The sequence below is a fragment of the Harpia harpyja genome, chromosome 2 (genome assembly GCF_026419915.1).
Source record: "Harpia harpyja isolate bHarHar1 chromosome 2, bHarHar1 primary haplotype, whole genome shotgun sequence".
Taxonomy (NCBI): domain Eukaryota; kingdom Metazoa; phylum Chordata; class Aves; order Accipitriformes; family Accipitridae; genus Harpia; species Harpia harpyja.
Genome location: NC_068941.1, coordinates 30,639,869 through 30,659,322, shown reverse-complemented (window position 1 = coordinate 30,659,322; position 19,454 = coordinate 30,639,869). Strand labels below are relative to the sequence as shown.

Below are 19,454 nucleotides of genomic sequence, written 5' to 3'. Positions count from 1 at the left end.
ATTTAAGCACACAGGAGTGATTAGGTCAGTCAAAGGTTGAACTAGGTCAGTATCTTGTTTCAGACAGTGGCCAACAGCAATACCTTATGAAAAAATGTAACTGGGCAATACCCTCACAAAATAATATAAAGACAACATCATGCATCTCAAAATACTTCCACCTGTTAAACAACCTGTTTCATCAGTGGTCTGCAACCAATGCCGTGCACTCTCATCAGCAGTTCCACTTAGCACATCCTCACAGCTTCAGCTTTTACCTAGGAACGCAGTGAAATCACCAGCGGGTTTTGCTGGGTTTGGGTCAGTCACCCATGAGCACGGAGGTGCCCATGCCCAAAGGCCAGGTCCCTGTCCACACCCAGGAGAGGGAACCCAGCAAGCACCCCCGATGTTGAGACCTTGAGGTCTAACATGGGCCAGGCAGCGGTCAGCCCCAGAGCTACCATGTCAAAGGAGCAAAGGTTTTCGTGAAAGTGAAGGCAGCTAATGAAGACCAGAGGATCCAGACATCATCACGGTGTACAAAATAGCCTGGAGTTTTCTGCTTGGCTCTCAAGCCAAGAAGGATGAAGAAACAAGAAGTAAGGAATTGAAATATAAGGTGTCCACAGAATTTCCTGCTAATAACCAACGTCCTCCTTGGTTGTGATCTGCAAAGATGTAGAAAAGGAGTTGGACAGCCAGCCCCTCCCAGGAGAACAAAAAGGAAGAAACCCCAGGATTTGGAACAGGCTGCCCAGGGAAGTGGTGGTGTCACCATTCCTGGAGGTATTCAAAAAACACGTAGACAAGGCACTTCAGGACATGGTTTAGTGGGCATGGTGGTGGTGGGTTGACAGTTGGACTCGATGATCTTAAAGGTCTTTCCCAACCTAAACGATTCTATGATTTTCAGCTGCCTGGAGATTTTGTATGTTGGAAACCATAAAATTCCCATTAATGTTTACAGAGGACCTGCATTCAGCAGATGCACAAGAGGAGACCTAGAGAGAAAATTCCCAATAAAGCTAAAAGGAAAATTACATAAGAAAAAAGCTGGACTTTGTAAAGATTTGTTTAATAAACCCACTATCTGAACAGGACAGTGCAACAACTTTGGCATCCTGCTTTTGTTTATACTTAGGGGATTTTACTATCATCTTAAGTACCTCTTAATGGTTCTAAATAAAAAATAAAAGATGAAAAAAAAAAAAAAGAAAAAGAAAACCAGACAATTTTATTAGCCACAAGATCAGACTCCTCAATATCATCATTCTGGTGTTTTTACTGAGATGAACTTGGCCCATTGTTTCTTCCCCTTAAAATGTTAATTGACAGTCCCTGGGATTGCTCTTTCCAGGTGCATTTACACTATGGATGGCTCAAGACATATAGGGCAGATATTTGTCCTTAATAATGCTCTTGACCAACCTTAAGTTTTATGTCCAGGGGTAACTGAGGCCATTAGATATCAAACCCAACACATTCAATTTGAGGAGCTCATAATCATGGATGATGTCCAATTCATTTTTCACTCAGTTTGCAGGCTTCGTATGCTGAAACTAATTACCAACAAATTCAAAATTTTCTATTTAAAAGTTATCATTAGAAGATGTTGAATAGTCTGAAGTTTTATTGGACTATTTGAAGGACAGTTCCTTCCATAAATTTGCAATTAAGAATGGTCTGGACTTTTGCAGTTTAATCCCATAATACCAACAATAACCTGCCTTGCCTCCCCGATACTACAGCAGCTCTTCTTACTCCTCGGTTACCACAATCAAGGAAACAAACTTTGCCCCACATCCTTGGCAAGAATAAAGTATTCTTCAGTGCTAGTACAAGTGTAAAGCTGCATAGTAATACTGTAAAACCATTACGTTTTCTGTACTGTTTTAATGTAGTTACTCACACAGGTCTTACCACCTCAGGATCACCTGTGTGACATAGTGTTGTTGTTCAGGGCCCCATTCAAAATAGTTCTTTTTCCACGTTACTCGACAGAGAGGGCTCACAAGCTGACTATAACCTGGAATATGCATTCTCCAGAACCCCACAAGGCCTAGGAAAGCTTGTGTTTCTTTCTTGTTAGCTGGTGGAGACATAGTTGCTATCTTGTTAACCACATCCATAGGGACATGACGGAGTCCATCCTGCCATTTTATTCCCAAGAACTGAATCTCCTGTGCAGGTCCTTTGACCTTGCTTTTCTTTATGGCGAAACCAGCTTTCAGAAGAATCTGAATTATTCTTTTTCCCTTCTCAAACACTTCTTCTGCCTCGTTGCCCCACACGATGATGTCATCTATGTATTGTAAATGTTCAGGGGTATCGCCTTGTTCCAGTGCTGTTTGGATTAGTCTGTGACAAATGGTAGGGCTGTGCTTCCACCCCTGGGGCAGTCGATTCCAGGTGTATTGGACACCTCTCCACGTGAAAGCAAACTGTGGCCTGCACTCTGCTGCCAAAGGAATGGAGAAAAACACATTGGCAATATCAATTGTAGCATACCACGTGGCTGCCTTTGATGCCAGTTCATATTGGAGCTCTAATATGTCTGGTACAGCAGCACTCAGTGGCGGTGTCACTTCATTCAGGCCACGATAATCTACTGTTAACCTCCACCCTCCATCAGACTTTTGCACTGGCCATATAGGACTATTAAAAGATGAATGAGTCTTGCTGATGACTCCTTGGCCCTCTAGTTGATGAATCAGCTCATGGATGGGAGCCAGGGAGTCTCGGTTTGTCCGATATTGCCGGCGGTGTACCGTCCTGGTAGCGATTGGCACCTGCTGTTCTTCAACTTGCAGCAGTCCCACAATGAAGGGATCTTCCAAGAGGCCAGGCAGGGTAGATAGATAGCTGTTTGATCTTCTCTGCGTTTACAGTGGCTACACCAAAAGCCCATTGGTACCCCTTTGGGTCCTCGAAGTACCCTCTCTTGAGGTAGTCTATGCCAAGGATACAAGGGGCCTCTGGGCTGGTTACAATGGGGTGCTTTTCCCACTTGTCCCCTGTCAAGCTCATTTCAGCCTCCAATATAGTCAATTCTTGGCATCCCCCTGTCACTCCAGAGATCCAGATGGGTTCTGTGCCCCTGTACACTGATGGCACCAGTGTACACTGTGCACTAGTGTCTACCAAAGCCTTATACTTCTGTGGGTCTGATGTGCCAGGCCATCGAATCCACACAGTCCAGTATATCCGGTCATCCCTTTCCTCCTCCTGGCCAAAGGCAGGGACCCTCTATTGCTGTTCCTCATCAGAGTATTCACTGTCTGACCCTTGCGGTGCCAGACCAGAAGTCCCCTCACCAGAATCAAGGGAGGTGGTTTCAGTTCTTCTGTGCCTGGAGGATCGCTGATTGCTTTCTTGGGCCTCTACAGCAATGACACTGACAGCTGCCTTCTTGGGTGACCCCTTCTTAACAGCTGTCTTCCCTCTCAGTTCACGTATGCGAGCTTCCAGCTTAAAGGTGGGTTCACCATCCCACATCCTCATGTCCTCCCCTTGGTCACGCAGGAAGAACCAGACTGTACCACGTGGCATATGCCTTGGGCTCCCTTTCCCTCTGACTGGGGCAGGAGAGGACTGATTTCTTGGAGCGTCCCTAAGAGCCAAGGCACTGTCCTGTAGGGATGAGGAGACACAGAGATTTTCTTCAAAGTTTTGGAGCCAAGAGGACACTTTCTCCACAGTTGGTGTTTCCATATCTGGGCAATACATTGCTGCCAAGCTGTTAGAATATGACGCTGGGGCACCTTGAATCACCTTTCTCCACATGGCCCGCGTGCACAGGACATCCTCTGGATCTTTTGAGACTTCCTCATCATGTAGATCACTGTAGATGACTTCCACCACTGCTAACTCTCCCAGGTACTGGATGCCTTCATCTGCGGTAGTCCACTTTTCTGAGGAATTCACAAGATCTTCCTTGAATGGATATCTTGCCCTCACACTTGACAGGAGCCGGCTCCAGAGACTGCTAATTGCTGCCTCTTTTCCAATTCCTCTTTCAATTCCCCGGTTTCTAGTGAGAGATCCCAGCTGTTGGGCTTCCTTGCCTTCCAGTTGCTGACTGTCAGCCCCGTTATCCCAGCATCGGAGCAGCCAGGCAGCAATCCGCTCACCTGGCTGGCGGCTGTAGTCTTTCCGCAAGTCCCGAAGTTCTGAGGACGTCAGGGACCGGGTAGTTTCCGCTTCCTGTTTAAGCTCCCTCACTCCTTCCTCCAATTTCTTTATCGAAGGACCAGCTTCTAGATTAAACCTTTCCTTTTCTTCTTCTTCCCTCACTAATCGATGGTATGGACGTGTTGATCTCCTTGTCCACTGTTTCTTTTTCACTACTGGGGCAATTACTGTAGTAGTTGTTGTTGTTGTTGTTTGGGTCCCTATCTCGAGCATGGTGTCCTCAGATGCAGTCTGGATCCCTGCCTCAACCGTGGTCCTCTGAGAGTGTTGAACTATGGCTCGGTAGGCATAGGCCAGGCCCCAGTACAGTGCGAGAAGCTGCTGGTTTTCACTAGGATAGGCAAGGCACCCTTCTATCAGGTGGTGCGTCAGTTTGCCAGGGTTACTTGCCTGTTCAGGTGTAAAGTCCCAGATTATGGGAGGTGATAACTGTCCTAGGAATCTGCCCAAATCCTTCCATATACCCTGCCACCCAGGGACCGGTCGCTTGAGGGCACATTTCAGTATTGTCTCACCCAAAACTTGTCTTCTCTTATACCAGGACGAGACCAGATTCCACAATACCCATAATATACCACCAGTATTAATTATTAGTATTGAACAACTCACATAAGGGTGAACAAGGACCTTGGGAGCCTGCATAATAAAACCATTCACATCAATGCCCGGTAGGGAGAGGGAGATGTGTTTCCTCATCTCCTCCACAAGTTAGCTCCCACAACACAGCAAAGCCATCAGTGCCAGGACAAAGCACACAGATATTATTTGTGTTAGCATGTTCCCGAGTTCCTTCATTCTCCCCACAAGATAGCTCCCGCAGCACAACAAAGCCATCAGCGCCAGGGCAAAGCACACAGCCATTATTTGCGTTACCATGTTCCCAAACTCAGCAAGGTAGAGATAAGCAAGCAGCCAACAAGCTCCATGACCTGCACAGGAGCTTGCCACTTAATAACTAGCTATGGCACGTTTAATGCAAAACTGCCGTTGTCAAGCCCCATGCTGGGCGCCAAAAAGGACTGTAGTGGGTTGACCCAAAGCCGCTCTATCACTCCCCCTTCTCAGCTGGACAGGGGGGAGAAAATATAACAAAAGGCTCGTGGGTCAAGATAAGGACAGTTTAATAAAGTGAAAGCAAAGGTCGCACGCGAAAGCAAAGAAAAACAAATGATATTATTCTCTACTTCCCATCAGCAGGCGATGTCTAGCCACTTCCTGGGAAGCAGGGCTTCAGTACGCGTAGTGGTTGCTCCGGAAGACAAAAATGCCCCCCTTCCGTCTCCCTTTACTTAGCTTTATATCTGAGCTGATGTCATATGGTATGGAATATCTGTTTGGTTAGTTTAGGTCAGCTGTCCTGGTTATGTCCCCTCCCGAGATCTTGCCCTGCCCCAGCCTGCCATTGAGGGGGGGGCAAAAATGTTGGAGAGACAGCCTTGATGCTGTGCCAGCACTGCTCAGCAGTAGCCAAAACACTGGTGTGTTATCAACACCTTTCTAGCTACTGATGCAGAGCACAGCGCTATGAGGGCTGCTATGGGGAGTATTAACTCCATCTCAGCCAGACTCAATACACATAGCAAAAAAACAGCTTTGAATATCCCCAGAAAGGAATTGTTCCCCATTTTACAGCTGAGGAACTAAGGCACAAAGAGCAATTTTCAGAGATGACAAAGGTCCCTGATTTCCACTGAAATCGTGGGATTTCGGCACTTTCCAAAGAACTGCGCCTGACTGACTGATGCCTGACTTGTGCAAGGTGGCTATGGCTGCATTCAGTTTGAAGTCAGGCTCCCCACGTCCTCAGAGATGTATTGATCATCATTCCCCTGATGCCATGTAGTGCACAAACCACTACATGTACTCTGCAAAGCCCCAAGTCCCCGGGCATGAGGTAAACTGTTGACTTGCATCACCCCCTCTTCCTCGCCACTCCAAATACCAGGTCTTCCCACAGGAGGTCAAAGACTGCTGAGCAGATGCAAGATCTGCCCGCCGTGTCATCACTTCATGGCATGTCTGCTCTGCAGGATCTGGGTCCCTTCTCTAGCCAAACCGAGGTCATGTTGGTTTTGGAGTCCCTCCAACTTGCTCCTAGTCCGTAAGACTTGCAGCAATCAAAGGGTGAGATGTCCTCACAAAAGTCAACAAGTTAAAGGTTTGCAATGGAGCACACAGTACAAAGCACACAATGAAAGGCAATATCAGGTACCATTGCTACTTTGGATCTGAAAGCAATAATAACCACATTGGCAAACCCTGCATGTGAAGTGATACAATTTTCTCCTTGAATTAGCCTGGGTGCAATCCCAGCCCCGCTGTTTCCTGTTCTGATGCCAGCTTGCATAACGCTAACCTGGGTGTCCCCGCAGAGCACCCCACCGGGCTGCACCAGCCTCCCCCAGCAAACCCAGCCCCAGGGGATGGGATGCTGGGACACGAACAGGAACAGCATGGCTTGTAGTAGCAGCAGTCTGGGATGCTTTGGACAGGGATAGGGCACCACTGTGCTAGGTGCTGTGTAGACACAGAGCAAACACAAACCCCTTCTGCTCCAACCCAGGACAAGGCTCAAGTGGGCTGACAAATCAGTTGACAAGAAAAAAAGTATTGGGTAGCAGTACGCAGGTAAAATGGTTACACAAACAGCTCACGTGTTGATATAGTCTGAGTCAGTTAAAAGTTTATTTTACATTTTAGCTGATGCTAATTTACATTTTAAAATAATATGTTTTAACCTCTGCCCATTTCCATTAAAAGAAAAAGCACCTAAACTCTCTCTTGATTAAGCCTTCCAAAAAGTGTTTTACGTCATCTTGCCTTGTGCAGCCCCAGTGGACCCTGTACTACAAAAATCATTCTCAAAGCTGTGGAAAGCTACATAAACACTAATAAAAGTTTACCCTTGAAGCAAAAAAAGAAATCCCAGAAACCCTCCAACATCTCCAGCTCTGTACTGACACCACCTTTGCAGAGAAGGGTCTCTGGCATTCCCCATCAGTCTGTCCCCCTTCCCTAGACCCCCAACACACCAGGGGTACCAGCTAACACAGTCATGAAGACAGAAATACTACAGCCTTTCCCTTACAAATTTTTCCCCCTTTTTATCTCTGTATTTATCGCTAAGAGTCAGCAGATCAAAGTCAGCTGGAAAGGGCTTGGGATAGACTCTTGAGCAAGGGGCAGAGACTGCGCAATGACATAAAGGAAGAAAAAAGTACAGAACATCCTTTTATACCCAGTACCACTACAGATAGCTGAGGAGAAGAGACCGACAGCAAATGCAGCACATAAATTTGAGAGTTAAATACTCAGCAAGACCTTTCTCTGCTGAGACCAATTGGAACGTAACCACGTTTGACTTTTTAAGAAGCAGTAGATGTACTGGACATGAATGCTCACTGTGTTTTCAGCAGGGAGGTCAGGGAAAAGGCCAGTTATGTCAGGCATTGCAGAAAACGGAGTAATCAAGACCCCTAATCACGCAATGAGTTACACACAGCGATCTCCTGCTTACCCTGAGCCCCATTAAAAAGCAACACCTACCAGCACAGACTTCATTAAAAGACCAGAATCTAATGAATTATTGTAGCCTGTCTACAGTGCTTCTCTTACCAGATTATGGACAACCAGACTGCGCCTCTTTGAGGGAGGAGGAGAATGAGGAAGCTGTCCCCATGTAAATTTTATTCACTGCTTTTAAAGAAGACATTTTATAAAGATTTCTAGGTTGCAAGGGACACGCTCACGTAGTGTCCGCCTCAGACAAACTAACAGGAGGAAAAAATGCACCAACCTAAATAACAGTGGCTCATCATCAAGGTAGGATTAAAATTTGGCAATCAGGAAAGGAATGCCACTGTGATGCCTAGGAAGAGCCCAGAAGCATGTGCAACCTGACAGCAAAACAGCCAACAGCAACTCACGTGTCATCATACAAACTCCTGTCCTATCCAGGTGGGGCAATGACCTTGGCCAAAGATGCGCTTTGCGCTCAGACAGCCTTCGCCCGGGGTGCAGAAGAGCCTGTGGAAGTTGATTTCAGGTTGCACTTTTGCCAGGACTGATCAAGTAGAGACGTTACCACATAACAGAAAGGATATCCGCCTTGCTCTGCCCCAACAGCCCTAACACTGTATCCTTGTGAAGCTATGGCTTGGCAAACTGGAAAGTCGGACCAGTGCGCAGGGTGCCTCCTCCCATCGACTTCGTGTGGATTTATCCAGTGAAGGAGTCTGTCTGTCTGTCTCTGCATGGGTGCCTGTATCTACAAGCTAGCAGAAATAGTCACAGAGGTGAAAATACCGTCTTCCAAGGGACAAACTCCCTGTGATTCAACAGGGCTAGGGCATTTAGAGGAGAAACAAGATAGCTGGGCACTCTGCACCCCGGTCCCAGGTGAAATCAGATTCTTCCCATCGCACCCATCCACAAAAAGCACACTGACTCCAGGGGTCCATGCCACCATTTGCTACTCAGCCTGTGCTTGCACCAACACCTCTCTGCTTTCACAATGTATGCCTAGTTGAGGATATGAGCTACTTTTTCAAAAGTATCAAAATAATTCAGCGTCCTACCTCTTATCCCAAACCAAAATGCTCCTGAATGTCCATATTCACTTTTGAAAATGGTGGCAAGCTCCTAAATTACTTCTTCCTCTATTCTTACAAGTTTATTATTCCCACAAGCACATGGTGTTTCACAAAGTAGAAGAGATGTCTTCACTCTCAGAGACTTAAAAATTAATGAAGCAACATGAGGAGAGATGTGTTCATACTCTAGGGATAGAGTAAGCAAAAGGCCAATGCCTATGTTTCAGTGGTAGGCTGAATCCAGAAGACACCATTGTATTTATCTTCAGAATGACATTTTTGTGCCACCACCTTTTTTTTCTTTTCCAAGCACACACACAGACAGAAAATACCTGAACTCTGAAACGACGTGTACTTTATTCCCCATAGACTCCATCCTTGTATTTTCAAGGAGCCAAAGCTCTGTCATACTCCAATACATGGGTCTTTTGCTCAGAAAGGCCTGTGGGATGGAAGAAAGGCAAAGGAGCGGGTACCCTCTAATCTCTGCAGCACCAAAGCTGCCATGCACTGGTGGCCCTGTCACCCTTACGGCCAGTTTGCACAAGAGAGCAGCAAAAAGCCCCTCTGGGGGATGAAATGTGGAGGTAGGCTAAATTGTTGGGCTGACTGAATTTTGCTCAAGTAAAATAGTCTCTCTGTGGTAAAGAGCAACTCATACATCTTCCCTTTGAGTCCTTGCCACAGCACAGAGAAAAGGACAGGGTGACTGCAGCGTCCCTTCCACATCTTTCACTGGCATTTAGCAAGAGCTCAGGGGAGGAGGAAAAAAAAAAAAAAGTAATTTACATCAGTTTTTGGCTGCCACGCACGTATGCCTGGAGGGATACGCGCAGAGCCTCTCACTCTTGATTCCTGCATGAGGTAAGAGTAGCTTAAGTGGATGAGAGAAGCTTGTTCTGCATTTAGGAAACAAACGTGTCTAGGACGATGGTGCTTGTGTGAATTATTAAAAGGCAAGTGCATTTTCAAATCCAAATTAGCTGACCCTCTGCTCTTCCACATCTATCCCCAGTTTTGATTCAAAAGAGAATCACACCAAAGATAAATTTCTCTCAGCATTGGCTGCACCTTCTGCCTCTTGCCACATAAAAGTTTCGGTAACAAAAGGTTAAAAATAACTTCCTGCACCAGGATGTTTTTTTCAAATACACAAACATGTATACTCATCTAAGGTTCACAAAGTTAATTTCAGAGTCAAGTTTGAGTTGCCACAGCCCTTTAAAACCAAAAAATGCCCAGCTGCCCTTACGCAATGCTTCTCTCTTCACTGAAAGCTCATTAACAGAAACGGCCAGTTTCTGCAGCAGAGTCCCACAGCATCTTTGGGAAATAACCAGCCCCGCTTTCATCCTGCTTGTCCTCCTCCGCTCCGACTCGGCTCCCACTTCTACCTGCGAGCACGCTGCCAGCTGCCAAGGCTTAAACCTTGGCTTTTCAGGGAGAAAGACAGGAGAGGAAAAAGCCAGGAGAGGTAAAAGAGAGGAGCGAGGGGAGCCTGCCCGAGCTCTGCAGCATCCGGCAGGAGGGTAGCAGCACCAGGGGCAGGGATGGCCGGAGCTCTGCAGCAGCCAGCGGAGCAGCAGAGGAAAAGTTTCTGTGATTTTAGGCAAGCCCTCGCGTGACGTCATCTCGCCCAGATAATCTCGGCGCAGTCAGCACAGGCCTCCTGCCTCCCCATTGGCGAGCCCCTCGTCAGCAGACATCTGAAGATAATTATTATTGGCCAGACAATTATAACAGGAACAACTGTCACTTCGTGCTGATGCCCGAACCTGGCGCTCTGCAGCACGATGGGGAAGGACCCTGGCGGTCACCGCTCCGTCCATGCATTTCTGTCACTTTTGCTTTCCTAAGCACTGGCTGGTTTTTGCTACCTCACTGGCTGCAGCTGGGAATCGGCATCTCAGCGCTGCAACCCTTTTTGCTGTATGTCTGACTGAACTGCAAATTTTCTGCAAAAATAGTAAGGTATTTATTCATAAGAAATAAAGGACTAGAGCTGCATTAATTCTCATGCAGCAGTTTAAGGCAAAAAAAAAAAAAAAATCCTCTGCAGATTATTTACTTCATCCCTCTTCCCTCTTTGAAGAAGTTTGGGAGGAGGTGCTGGGAGAGTTTGATTTCAGAAATCATTTTAAGGAATTATTTTAATAAACACTTGACTTAATCCTGATCGTACTGAAACCAAACCTCCCATGGTGCAAGCACAGTAAGATAAAGTATCTTATCTTAAAGCAATACTGTATCTTACATTAAAAGCTACCTGATGGCACTATACGTAAATGTACACCAACAGCTTTCCCACAACATAAAGCGTAAGAAGTTTCATGAGAGTAAATGGACCTCCTGAAAACCTGTCATTCCTTGTTTATGGAAGACAACTAATTGGCGGCTCTCACCCTGAGACCAGCAGGCTGCAGGTCTGACTTTGCAGCCTGCAACCTCACTCTGCCATTCGTGCCTCCCCACAGGAGAAGCAGGCAGTCTGGGGACTATACCATAAGGGCGTGGATACACATAAAGCCAAGCATTCAGGGAGGCACAAAACCCATCAGCTTATAAGCATCAGGGAACAGACTATTCATTTTTCCTGTGTCAAAACAGTAGCCTCTTTACAGCACTGCTAATCTAGGCCCAGGCTCTAAAGAGGTCCCGGCGCGATGCACGCTGCAGGATGGGGGCCTCCCTAAAGTGAAGCGGGAACACCTGGCATGAAGCAAGGGGGACCTCCTTCACTGCCATTAGACCAATTCACCATCAGCCAGCCTCCATTCATGCCAGCCTCAGAGGGATTATTTCCAGGGGCAGATGACAGAGAGGAAACAAACCCTAGGATGGGGATGTGCTGAAGAAAAGCCAGGGTGCCAGCGACTGGTGAGCGCAGAGGACACGCACTTGACCCAGGGAACGATGGAGCTTGGAGCAGGCTTGGAGGACAGAGGCAAAGGAGGGGCGAGCCTTGGCTGAACAGAACTAGCCACTTCATTCCTTGCACCGTGATCCATCCAGACCAACCATACCGGTACCTAGGGGTATGCCGCTACCCTTAGGCTTTGCGTTCAAGCTTTTCCAGCTTTAGGTTTACACAGTTATAATTAAAAGGGCTTGTCAGTGCTTTAACCAGCTCAGAACCCAGAGGGTATGTAAAGGGCTTCATGTCCTTCCTCAAACTGGGCTACGTCTTCATATGGGACCTAGTCAGATTCCAAAGACGCTTCTCAAAATCCAAAAGATAGGGTCAACTCCTTAGAGCCACTTCATCCCCCCCTAACACGCTACAGCCTTTTTGTTTTGGCCTTGTAAGGTATCAAGAAATATTTCTGAGATGAAGTAAAATAACAAATGCCACACCTATAGAATTTGTTTACCTCCATGTCAGGCATTGTAATAGTATTGCATCCTAATTTAAGCAGCAATAACAGTACAAAATCCTGCCACAGTCTTTCCTGAAGCAAGTCCACTATTCTGCCCAAATGACAACCAACCATGTTTATCCCTACACACTACTACTTAACAACCTCATCTTAGGAGGCTCTTACATTAATGACGTGTACATTAAGGCTACGCCTACAAAGTCGAGAAGCCACATACTGCCACCGATGTCTGCGTAAGCAAAGCTATTGTGTCACCCTGATATGAAGTAGAAAAGCCTTCTTGTATGGCCCTTAGCTGCTGTATTTCACCCCGCTCGCCTTCAAAATTCTAGTGCTGGAACAGGACCTGTTTCATTAGGTGAGTGAATCTCCTGGAGATAAGAATGCACAATTTAACCCGAAATTCAGAAGAGTCTTCAGCAGTGTTTTCAGGAAAAGCCTGCCACGACAGGGGCCTCAGCAGGCACAGCTCCGTTTTGTTTCCAGAAACATTCCCAGGCCACAAGCAGATAGCTCTCCTTTACTTTCCTGGGAATCAAAGGTATTAATTCATCAGTTCCCTTAGAGAAGGCGAAACTAGACCAAAAAGCATGTGCACACAGATCATCGTGTCTCTTTAGCTGTACAGCAGCAGCATAAAACTGACGGTCTCCTCCTTTGAACGTGGGAAGTGGGAGCCTGGCGTTACGGGAGTCCCAGCTGGCGACCTCTGCAGCCCATGAGACTGCCAGGGAGATTTTAATAACACTGCTTAGCATTTATATAGTACCTGACATCTTCGAGGCGCTTGACAAACATTACCTAAGTCATCAAAGTGCCTCATGAGGGCATTTCAGCATTATTACCCCTCACCCCCCCCCAGTCTTCCCCTGCTGGGGAAACTGAGGCCTAAGAGAGGTTATGTAATGTTCCCAAGGTCATGTCATGAAGCGCAGGAGAGCCAAGAAGAAGACGCAGGAGTCCTGGTTCCTAGTCATGTACTTTAATCTAAACTGCCTCTCTCCTGGGTTATTTGGCTATTATATACACTCAAGTATCACTCCCTCCATCCTCTTTTACCAGTTTGTCCTATTCTGATGCCAGTTTTCTTCTGGAACATGGACAAAATGGGAAGCATCCAGCACTCCCAGCCCAAGAATATCTATGGGGTCTTCTTTCTCCTGAAACATAAGCGACACTAGGCACCCCACAAGAGCTAATGAGCTCACCTGCAGGAGAACAGAGGGAGACATACACACACTTAAATGGTCATTTTAATTATACTGCCCTTAAAAGTCCCCAGACGAGTCACTGGAGGATTCTAGCAAGTCCCTGGCTGAGATCCACCTAGGATCTGGGACCATTCTGCCTTGCAAATGTAGGCACCAAAGCTTGGACCCAGAGACAGTCCTATCCTGTTATCGTCACGTGAAGGTGGCATGGGGAAGGTCCTCACTCAGGAGATACAGGAATGAGGGAGCCCGAGAGGGTACCGCCGAGGGAGGGCATACGGGCAATGGGAATGTCGGGGGCAAGCTGGGAAGAGAGACAATGGGAGAAGCAGGAGGGGCAAGACTGGGCACCAGGCGAGGGTGGCCGGGGACGGTGCAGCAGCGAGGCGTGGGTGAGCCCGGGCAAGGCGTGAACACAAGGCCCGTGCAGGTGGACGAAGCCAGGACGAGGACCGGGAGGAAGGTGTGGGTGGACGCGATGGAGAGGAGGATCCCGGCCCCGAGGGCAGCCTGGGAGACGCTGCGGGGGGGGGCGGGGGCAGCTGGGGCGCTCCCTCCACCCCTGCCTCCACGCTGCCGGCCGCGGCCCGGGGAGCGGCGTGGACCGCGCCCGGGACCGGGGATGCCCCCGGGGCAGCGCTCCCCTTCGGCGGGCAAGGCTGCGTGCGTGCGTGCGTCCGTCCGTGTGCGTGTCCGCGAGGCTCCGTCCCGCCGCGGCCCGGGGAGCCCCGCCGGCTCTCTGAGCAGCCCCCCCGGCACGGCGGGTCCCGCCGCGGCTCGGCTCGCCCCGGCTCCCCGGCCGCACGCACACGCCGGGAAAGTTAATAGCCGCATGGCTGCAAATGAAGTTTTATGAGGAGCTGGGGGAGGGGGAGCGGGGAGGAGAAAGGGCTCCGCGGGGAGCGCAGGCACACGCGCAACTTGTTTTAAGGGGCGCGCCGCTCGGGGAGCGGGAGGGACAGACGCGCAGGGGAGGCCGAGGGCAGAGCCGGGGCACGTGTGCGGCTCCGCGCCGCCGGGCCAGCCGGAGGGCCGGGGCGCGGCGGGAGGGGGCGGCGGCGGGGTTCGGGGCTCGGGGCTCGGGGCCCGCACCGCACCGCCGGCAGGATGCCCCGGCCTTGCGTAACCCGGCGGGGAGGCGGCGGGCCGGCCCCCGCCCGGGCGCGCAGGTAGCGCCGGCGGCAGCGCCCGTGTGCCCGCGCACGGCGGCGCAGAGCCGAGCCGAGCCCAGCCCAGCCGCGCCGCGCCGAGCCGCGCCGCGCCGGCCGGGCGCCCACAGCGCGCACCCGGATGGGCTCAGCGCCTCCCCGCCGATCCGGGCGGGCGGGCGGGCGGCGGGGCCCGGGGGCGGCACTCACCAGTTCTCCTGCATCCACTGGATGGCCGCATGCTCGTTGAACTGCTTCTCGAATTCGTATTCCTGCAAAGTCAACACTGACATGTTCATTGGCCCGGTGGCTGCGGAGCCGCTCCCCGCGCCGAAATGCTGCCTGCCGCCGCCTCGGGAGCCGGGCCCCTGCGCGCCCGCCGCCGGAGAGCCCCCGCCTCTGGCCTGGCCCGCCCCGCCTCAGCGGTACCCCGGGTTTAGCATAGCTCCGCTCCCCTCCGCGCCTCTCCTCCCGGGCCCGCCGGTCTCCTCCTCTTCTGCGGCCGCCGCGCAGCGCCCGGGGGCGGCGCGGTCTTAGTGCCCGCCCGCCGCCGCCGCCGCCGCCGCCGCCGCCGCCCGGGACACCCGCCCCCCGCCGCCCCCCGCCGCCGCCCCTCGCACACCCCCCGCCGCCCCTCGCACACCCTCCGCCGCTCCGCACCGGCGCTGCGCTTCGGCCTGGCACGGAGGACACCCCTCCCATTCCCCCCCGCCCCCAGGCCGTCAAAAATCACTACAAAAAATAGGAAGCCCCCACCCCTGCGCTGAATCGCCGCCGCAGCGCCCTGCGCGCCCTCCCCGGCCACCCGGGAAATAAAGAAGCGCAAGCTGAGGTTTAGCCAGAAAAGCGACCCATGCGCCCCCTAAAAAACCCTACCTCCCCCCGTCCTTTTTGCATGTAAATTCAACACGCGCACCTGCTGTGACTGCCGCCCCCGCGCGGGGGTGGACCGTCTGCCCCCACTGCCCGGGCAGGCCCGGCGTGCTGCAGGGGGACAGGGCTGCAGCGCGGTGTCCCCATGGGGGGGGACGCTGTCCTGCTGACAGGCAGCCCCAGGCTCCCCACTGTGCACAGACACCCTTTCGGATGTTATCGTACGGACGGGGCCGGGGCAGAGCATGGGGCAGAGACCCCGAGTGTAATTATCACCCGCTCAGCTCCTCTCGCAGCTAGGGCACGCGGTGTTTATGTATCCTTAATTTCGCCTTCCCGTCTCATCTGCCACATGCTGATGTCTCCAGCTGAGCTCCTCTGACTCCGGCAGCATCCTGGACGTGCTTTACAGTATGAGCTGGGCTAAGATAGCGGTCCCAGCCCCCACCGAGCTTGCAATCTGAAGGCAGGAGGAAGAACAGCTTTTGTGTCAAGAAAGCCAGCCATAAGTGAGCAGATCCGGCACAGGTCAGCATGCTCTTGACTCTCGTGGACTTCAGTTCTCATTGATGTGGAAGTGCTTAACGTCACTAAACCCCAGCACTGAGGAAAAAAAAAAAAGAGAGCTCTCAAGTTCTGGGACATCAACAGCTAACCAGTCTGATGTTCCTGCTTGCATTTTGATTATTATGCTCTTCAGAGTCATGTTTTTCAGCTTTTCTCTTCCTTTTTCCTGACAGTTAGAACTTTTCTTTTTTCCTAATGAGGGCTGAGTTTCTCACATTGTCATCTGACTGGGGGTTTTAAGCAAAGCACCAAACATCATGCTGCTCATGCTGAAACTGCAAGGTGGTGCTAAATTATTATTTATTACTATTGTACCCAGAGGCCCCCAACAGGTCAAGGTCCCATAGTCCTTTTCTCAAAGAGATTACTGTCTGTATAGACAAGGTAAAGGGGAAGAGAAACAGTCCTAGTGTTGCTTCCAGATGGAGAACCTCAGAGAGCTGCAGGTGTTTTCAAAACTGCTTCACATCACCTTTCCATGGCCACTGAACTGGCTGGTGGAGTGGTGTTTGGGCAAAGCTGACTTCATTTGCACTCCTGCTCCAAAAGATCTGCCCCTAAAGGTGCATGTTAGTCTTCCAAATCTCCACCGGCAGGCAGTTTCAGTGGACGGGGACCTGAAGGCAGATGGGGGAAGATGAATGGAGAAATCTCCAGCACAGCCACAGATGACATGGTGTGGCTGGATGAAGCACAGGCTGAAGGGCTCCTCGCTCCTCGTCAAGCTGCAATGCTTGGGCTCTGAGCCACGGGACTGCTTCTTGCCATCATGCTGGAGGATAAATGCTGCCCCACAGCAGGCGTCAGCCTGCGTGCCCTACTCCTGTTCCGGATGCGCTTTCTGTAGGATTATACATGGATGTGCCACCTCTAGCTGAAATATCTCCTGGTGGTGCCCTCACCACACCATGCGTCAGCACTTGCTCCATTAAAGGCTTCAGGTGATATTGCTCATCCATCTGAATATTAATACAGAGATGCAGAGAAATTAATGTGTGAAACAACAAATGCCAGTGTATTTCAACGCTCTTTGGTCAAAAATGACTAGGAAATAAACAAGGAAATCTGGACCCCAATTTTGAGAGAATATTTGTGTGTCTGGTACATTTACTCCCATGAATGGCAAAATACTTTTTCTGTCTTAAAAGTGGAGTTGTTACAGAGAGGCAGTTACCAGAAATTTTAAGGGGGGGGGGGGGGGGGCAGAAATCAACATCCCTTTTTCTGCAACTCCAAACTCTTTTGGATTAGAAAATTGGGTAGCTTAGTGGCTTATCCCATCTGAAGATTTCATGAGTATCTGGTGGGTTGAAGTTTATGGTCTGGGAGTTTCTTTGCCCCAGAGAACAGTTGTTCAGAACAGAATTGCCCCAGAGAACAGTTGTTCAGAACAGAATAGCCCCAAATGCAAAGTTTCCAGACTGCATGGATGGACTTTAGAAACCCTGAAGTGGCAGATTAGCCAGTAGGTCTGGGACCTGCTCCCTTACGCTGGTGGCTTCCTAAAGTGAGTGCCAGAGCTGGCAAGGTGCACAGGATGACGCTGAAGGTTATAAAATGCTATGGCAAGGGCTCCTCTAGGGTTAGAATGGCCACGGGGCTTCAGTTGAGGTTGACTATTGCCCCCAGGGTTTCTGTCTGGAAATATCTACCCTGGAAGTTCAGCTGCCATCCGGACTCACAAAGCATCTATGTGGTGTTCGGCGCTCATCAGCAAGTGCTGACTGCAAGGCATCACATAGAAGTTAAGCCCCAGCAATGCTTGAAAATCAGCTGTAACAGTTTCAGGAAATACAGTAACAGCCTCAAAATGCTAAACCCTACTGGGATTCCTATGAGTCTTAAAAGCTCATCAGGGACTTCTCCAGGTTTTCTATAGCTCACAGGACTTCTACATAGGTTAAACAATCTGCAATGGATCCTTCTTCCCTTCCTGTCCCAATCTCATGGGGGCTACCTGAAAATTCCTCCTAGCACATGACTACCTGCAAGGTAATACCAAAGCTCAGGGTCACTTACAAAATCTGCTTGGACAATGGAAGAACGTATAAAATCTTCTTGGCCTTGAGGAGTTTGCAAGCCTTGCTTCTAGTTGCTTATATCAATTGCAGTCAAGAACAGTAAACAAAAATATATAGTCTATTTTAAGGGGAAATAATTTTTATGTAACCATTTTTGAAGTCTTTTAATTAAGTCCCACATAAAAGCAGGAACTTGAAGTGAAAGTTGTAAATACCTTTCAGGAGAAAGGATGTGGAGAGAATGATATGGTTTCAAGAGGCAGGGAATACAGCCTTAGTCTCTGCGCACATTCATGTTCATGCCTTCGTATTTTTTTTCTATAGGGTGCCCATCTTGTTCAGTAAATGGATAGTTATTGAGCATTACTTTTTATTCCCCTTATTTAGGATGTCTCCTAAGGCTGTATAGAAGGCATAGCAGCTAAATGCTGCATTTTCTACCAGATATATGTTAACGCCATTTCCATTTTACCCAAGAGACTTCGGCTGAATAATGCAAGCAGGTTCATTCAGGATTTACAAAGAACTATCTAATCAGGTTGGGCACCTTACCATTATCATTCCTTTTACTAAGCAAATACTTTCTCCCTCCCTGTCACAGTGTTAATTTATTGCAAAAACCATTAGGCTTCTATTGCTGTAAGAGTAATTTTGAATAGTTTGTCGTACTGATGTATAGCTAAGTCTCAACTAAACTCTTAGCAGCTGCTGGGAAATGAGATGCTATATTGCTGACAAGTCAACATAAGGTATAGTAAGTGGCAATGAGAGTTGACATTGTGATTTAAACATAACATCAGTTACTAAAACAAACAAAAACTTGAAGGAGGCTTGTGTGCTTGAAAGCTTTTTTTCCAGCTGTATCAATTAATGCATTAAAGGATTTAATCTCTCTGTCTGTGATTTTGCCATACTCGAAAGCAAATCAACGTACAAATAATGGAAGCCATGGAAAACTGGGTTCTCCTATATACCCCATAATCTAGAAACAATTAGTTGGTTCCCTTGGATAAGATAATGGGAGTTGGTATCAAGAATGAATAAGGGACCTCTCTAGGACTACTAGCTGGTCCTGACTGGCCCTAACAAAATGAAAGGTTTCATCAAGTGCCAGGGAATAAACAAAAAATGGCCAAGGAATGTTTATGGGCAGCCCAAGTCTACCTGGCAAGTCAGGCCTGCAAATCGGGTTAGTCTGTGCCACTGCATTACGCCTGGACTCAACCACAGACAGCTGGGAAGCTGCTTGGACGGATGCCGTGGTAAGCCTAAGCAAGCCCTATAAACAAATTTTTGTTCTCAGGAAGTGTCAGCTCATAATAAATCAATAGTAAGCACTAATCAGTATTAAAATGTTATAAGGGAATTTAAAGCAGAATTATTGTGTCATCTTTCAGGTCTATAAAATAATCCATGTCTCAATGTACTCCCGTTCCATCGTGCTACAGCACCCAGGGCCTTTGGCTTGATCACACGCTTAAAAATCACCCAT

General features: G+C 49.1%; 1 protein-coding gene across 2 annotated transcripts in view; it reads right to left on the bottom strand.

Annotated features, from left to right (window-relative positions):
* Positions 1 to 14,996, bottom strand: part of ELOVL6 (ELOVL fatty acid elongase 6) — an 81,639-nt gene extending 66,643 nt beyond the window's left edge. The window contains exon 1 of one of the 2 annotated variants that reach the window (XM_052774570.1): positions 14,712 to 14,996. In XM_052774570.1, coding sequence (XP_052630530.1) covers positions 14,712 to 14,800 — 89 coding nt within the window. In that variant the 5' untranslated portion in view covers positions 14,801 to 14,996. The remainder of the gene's footprint in view (positions 1 to 14,711) is intronic. The other variant, XM_052774565.1, reaches the window with a different exon arrangement.
* Positions 14,997 to 19,454: the final 4,458 nt, after the last annotated feature.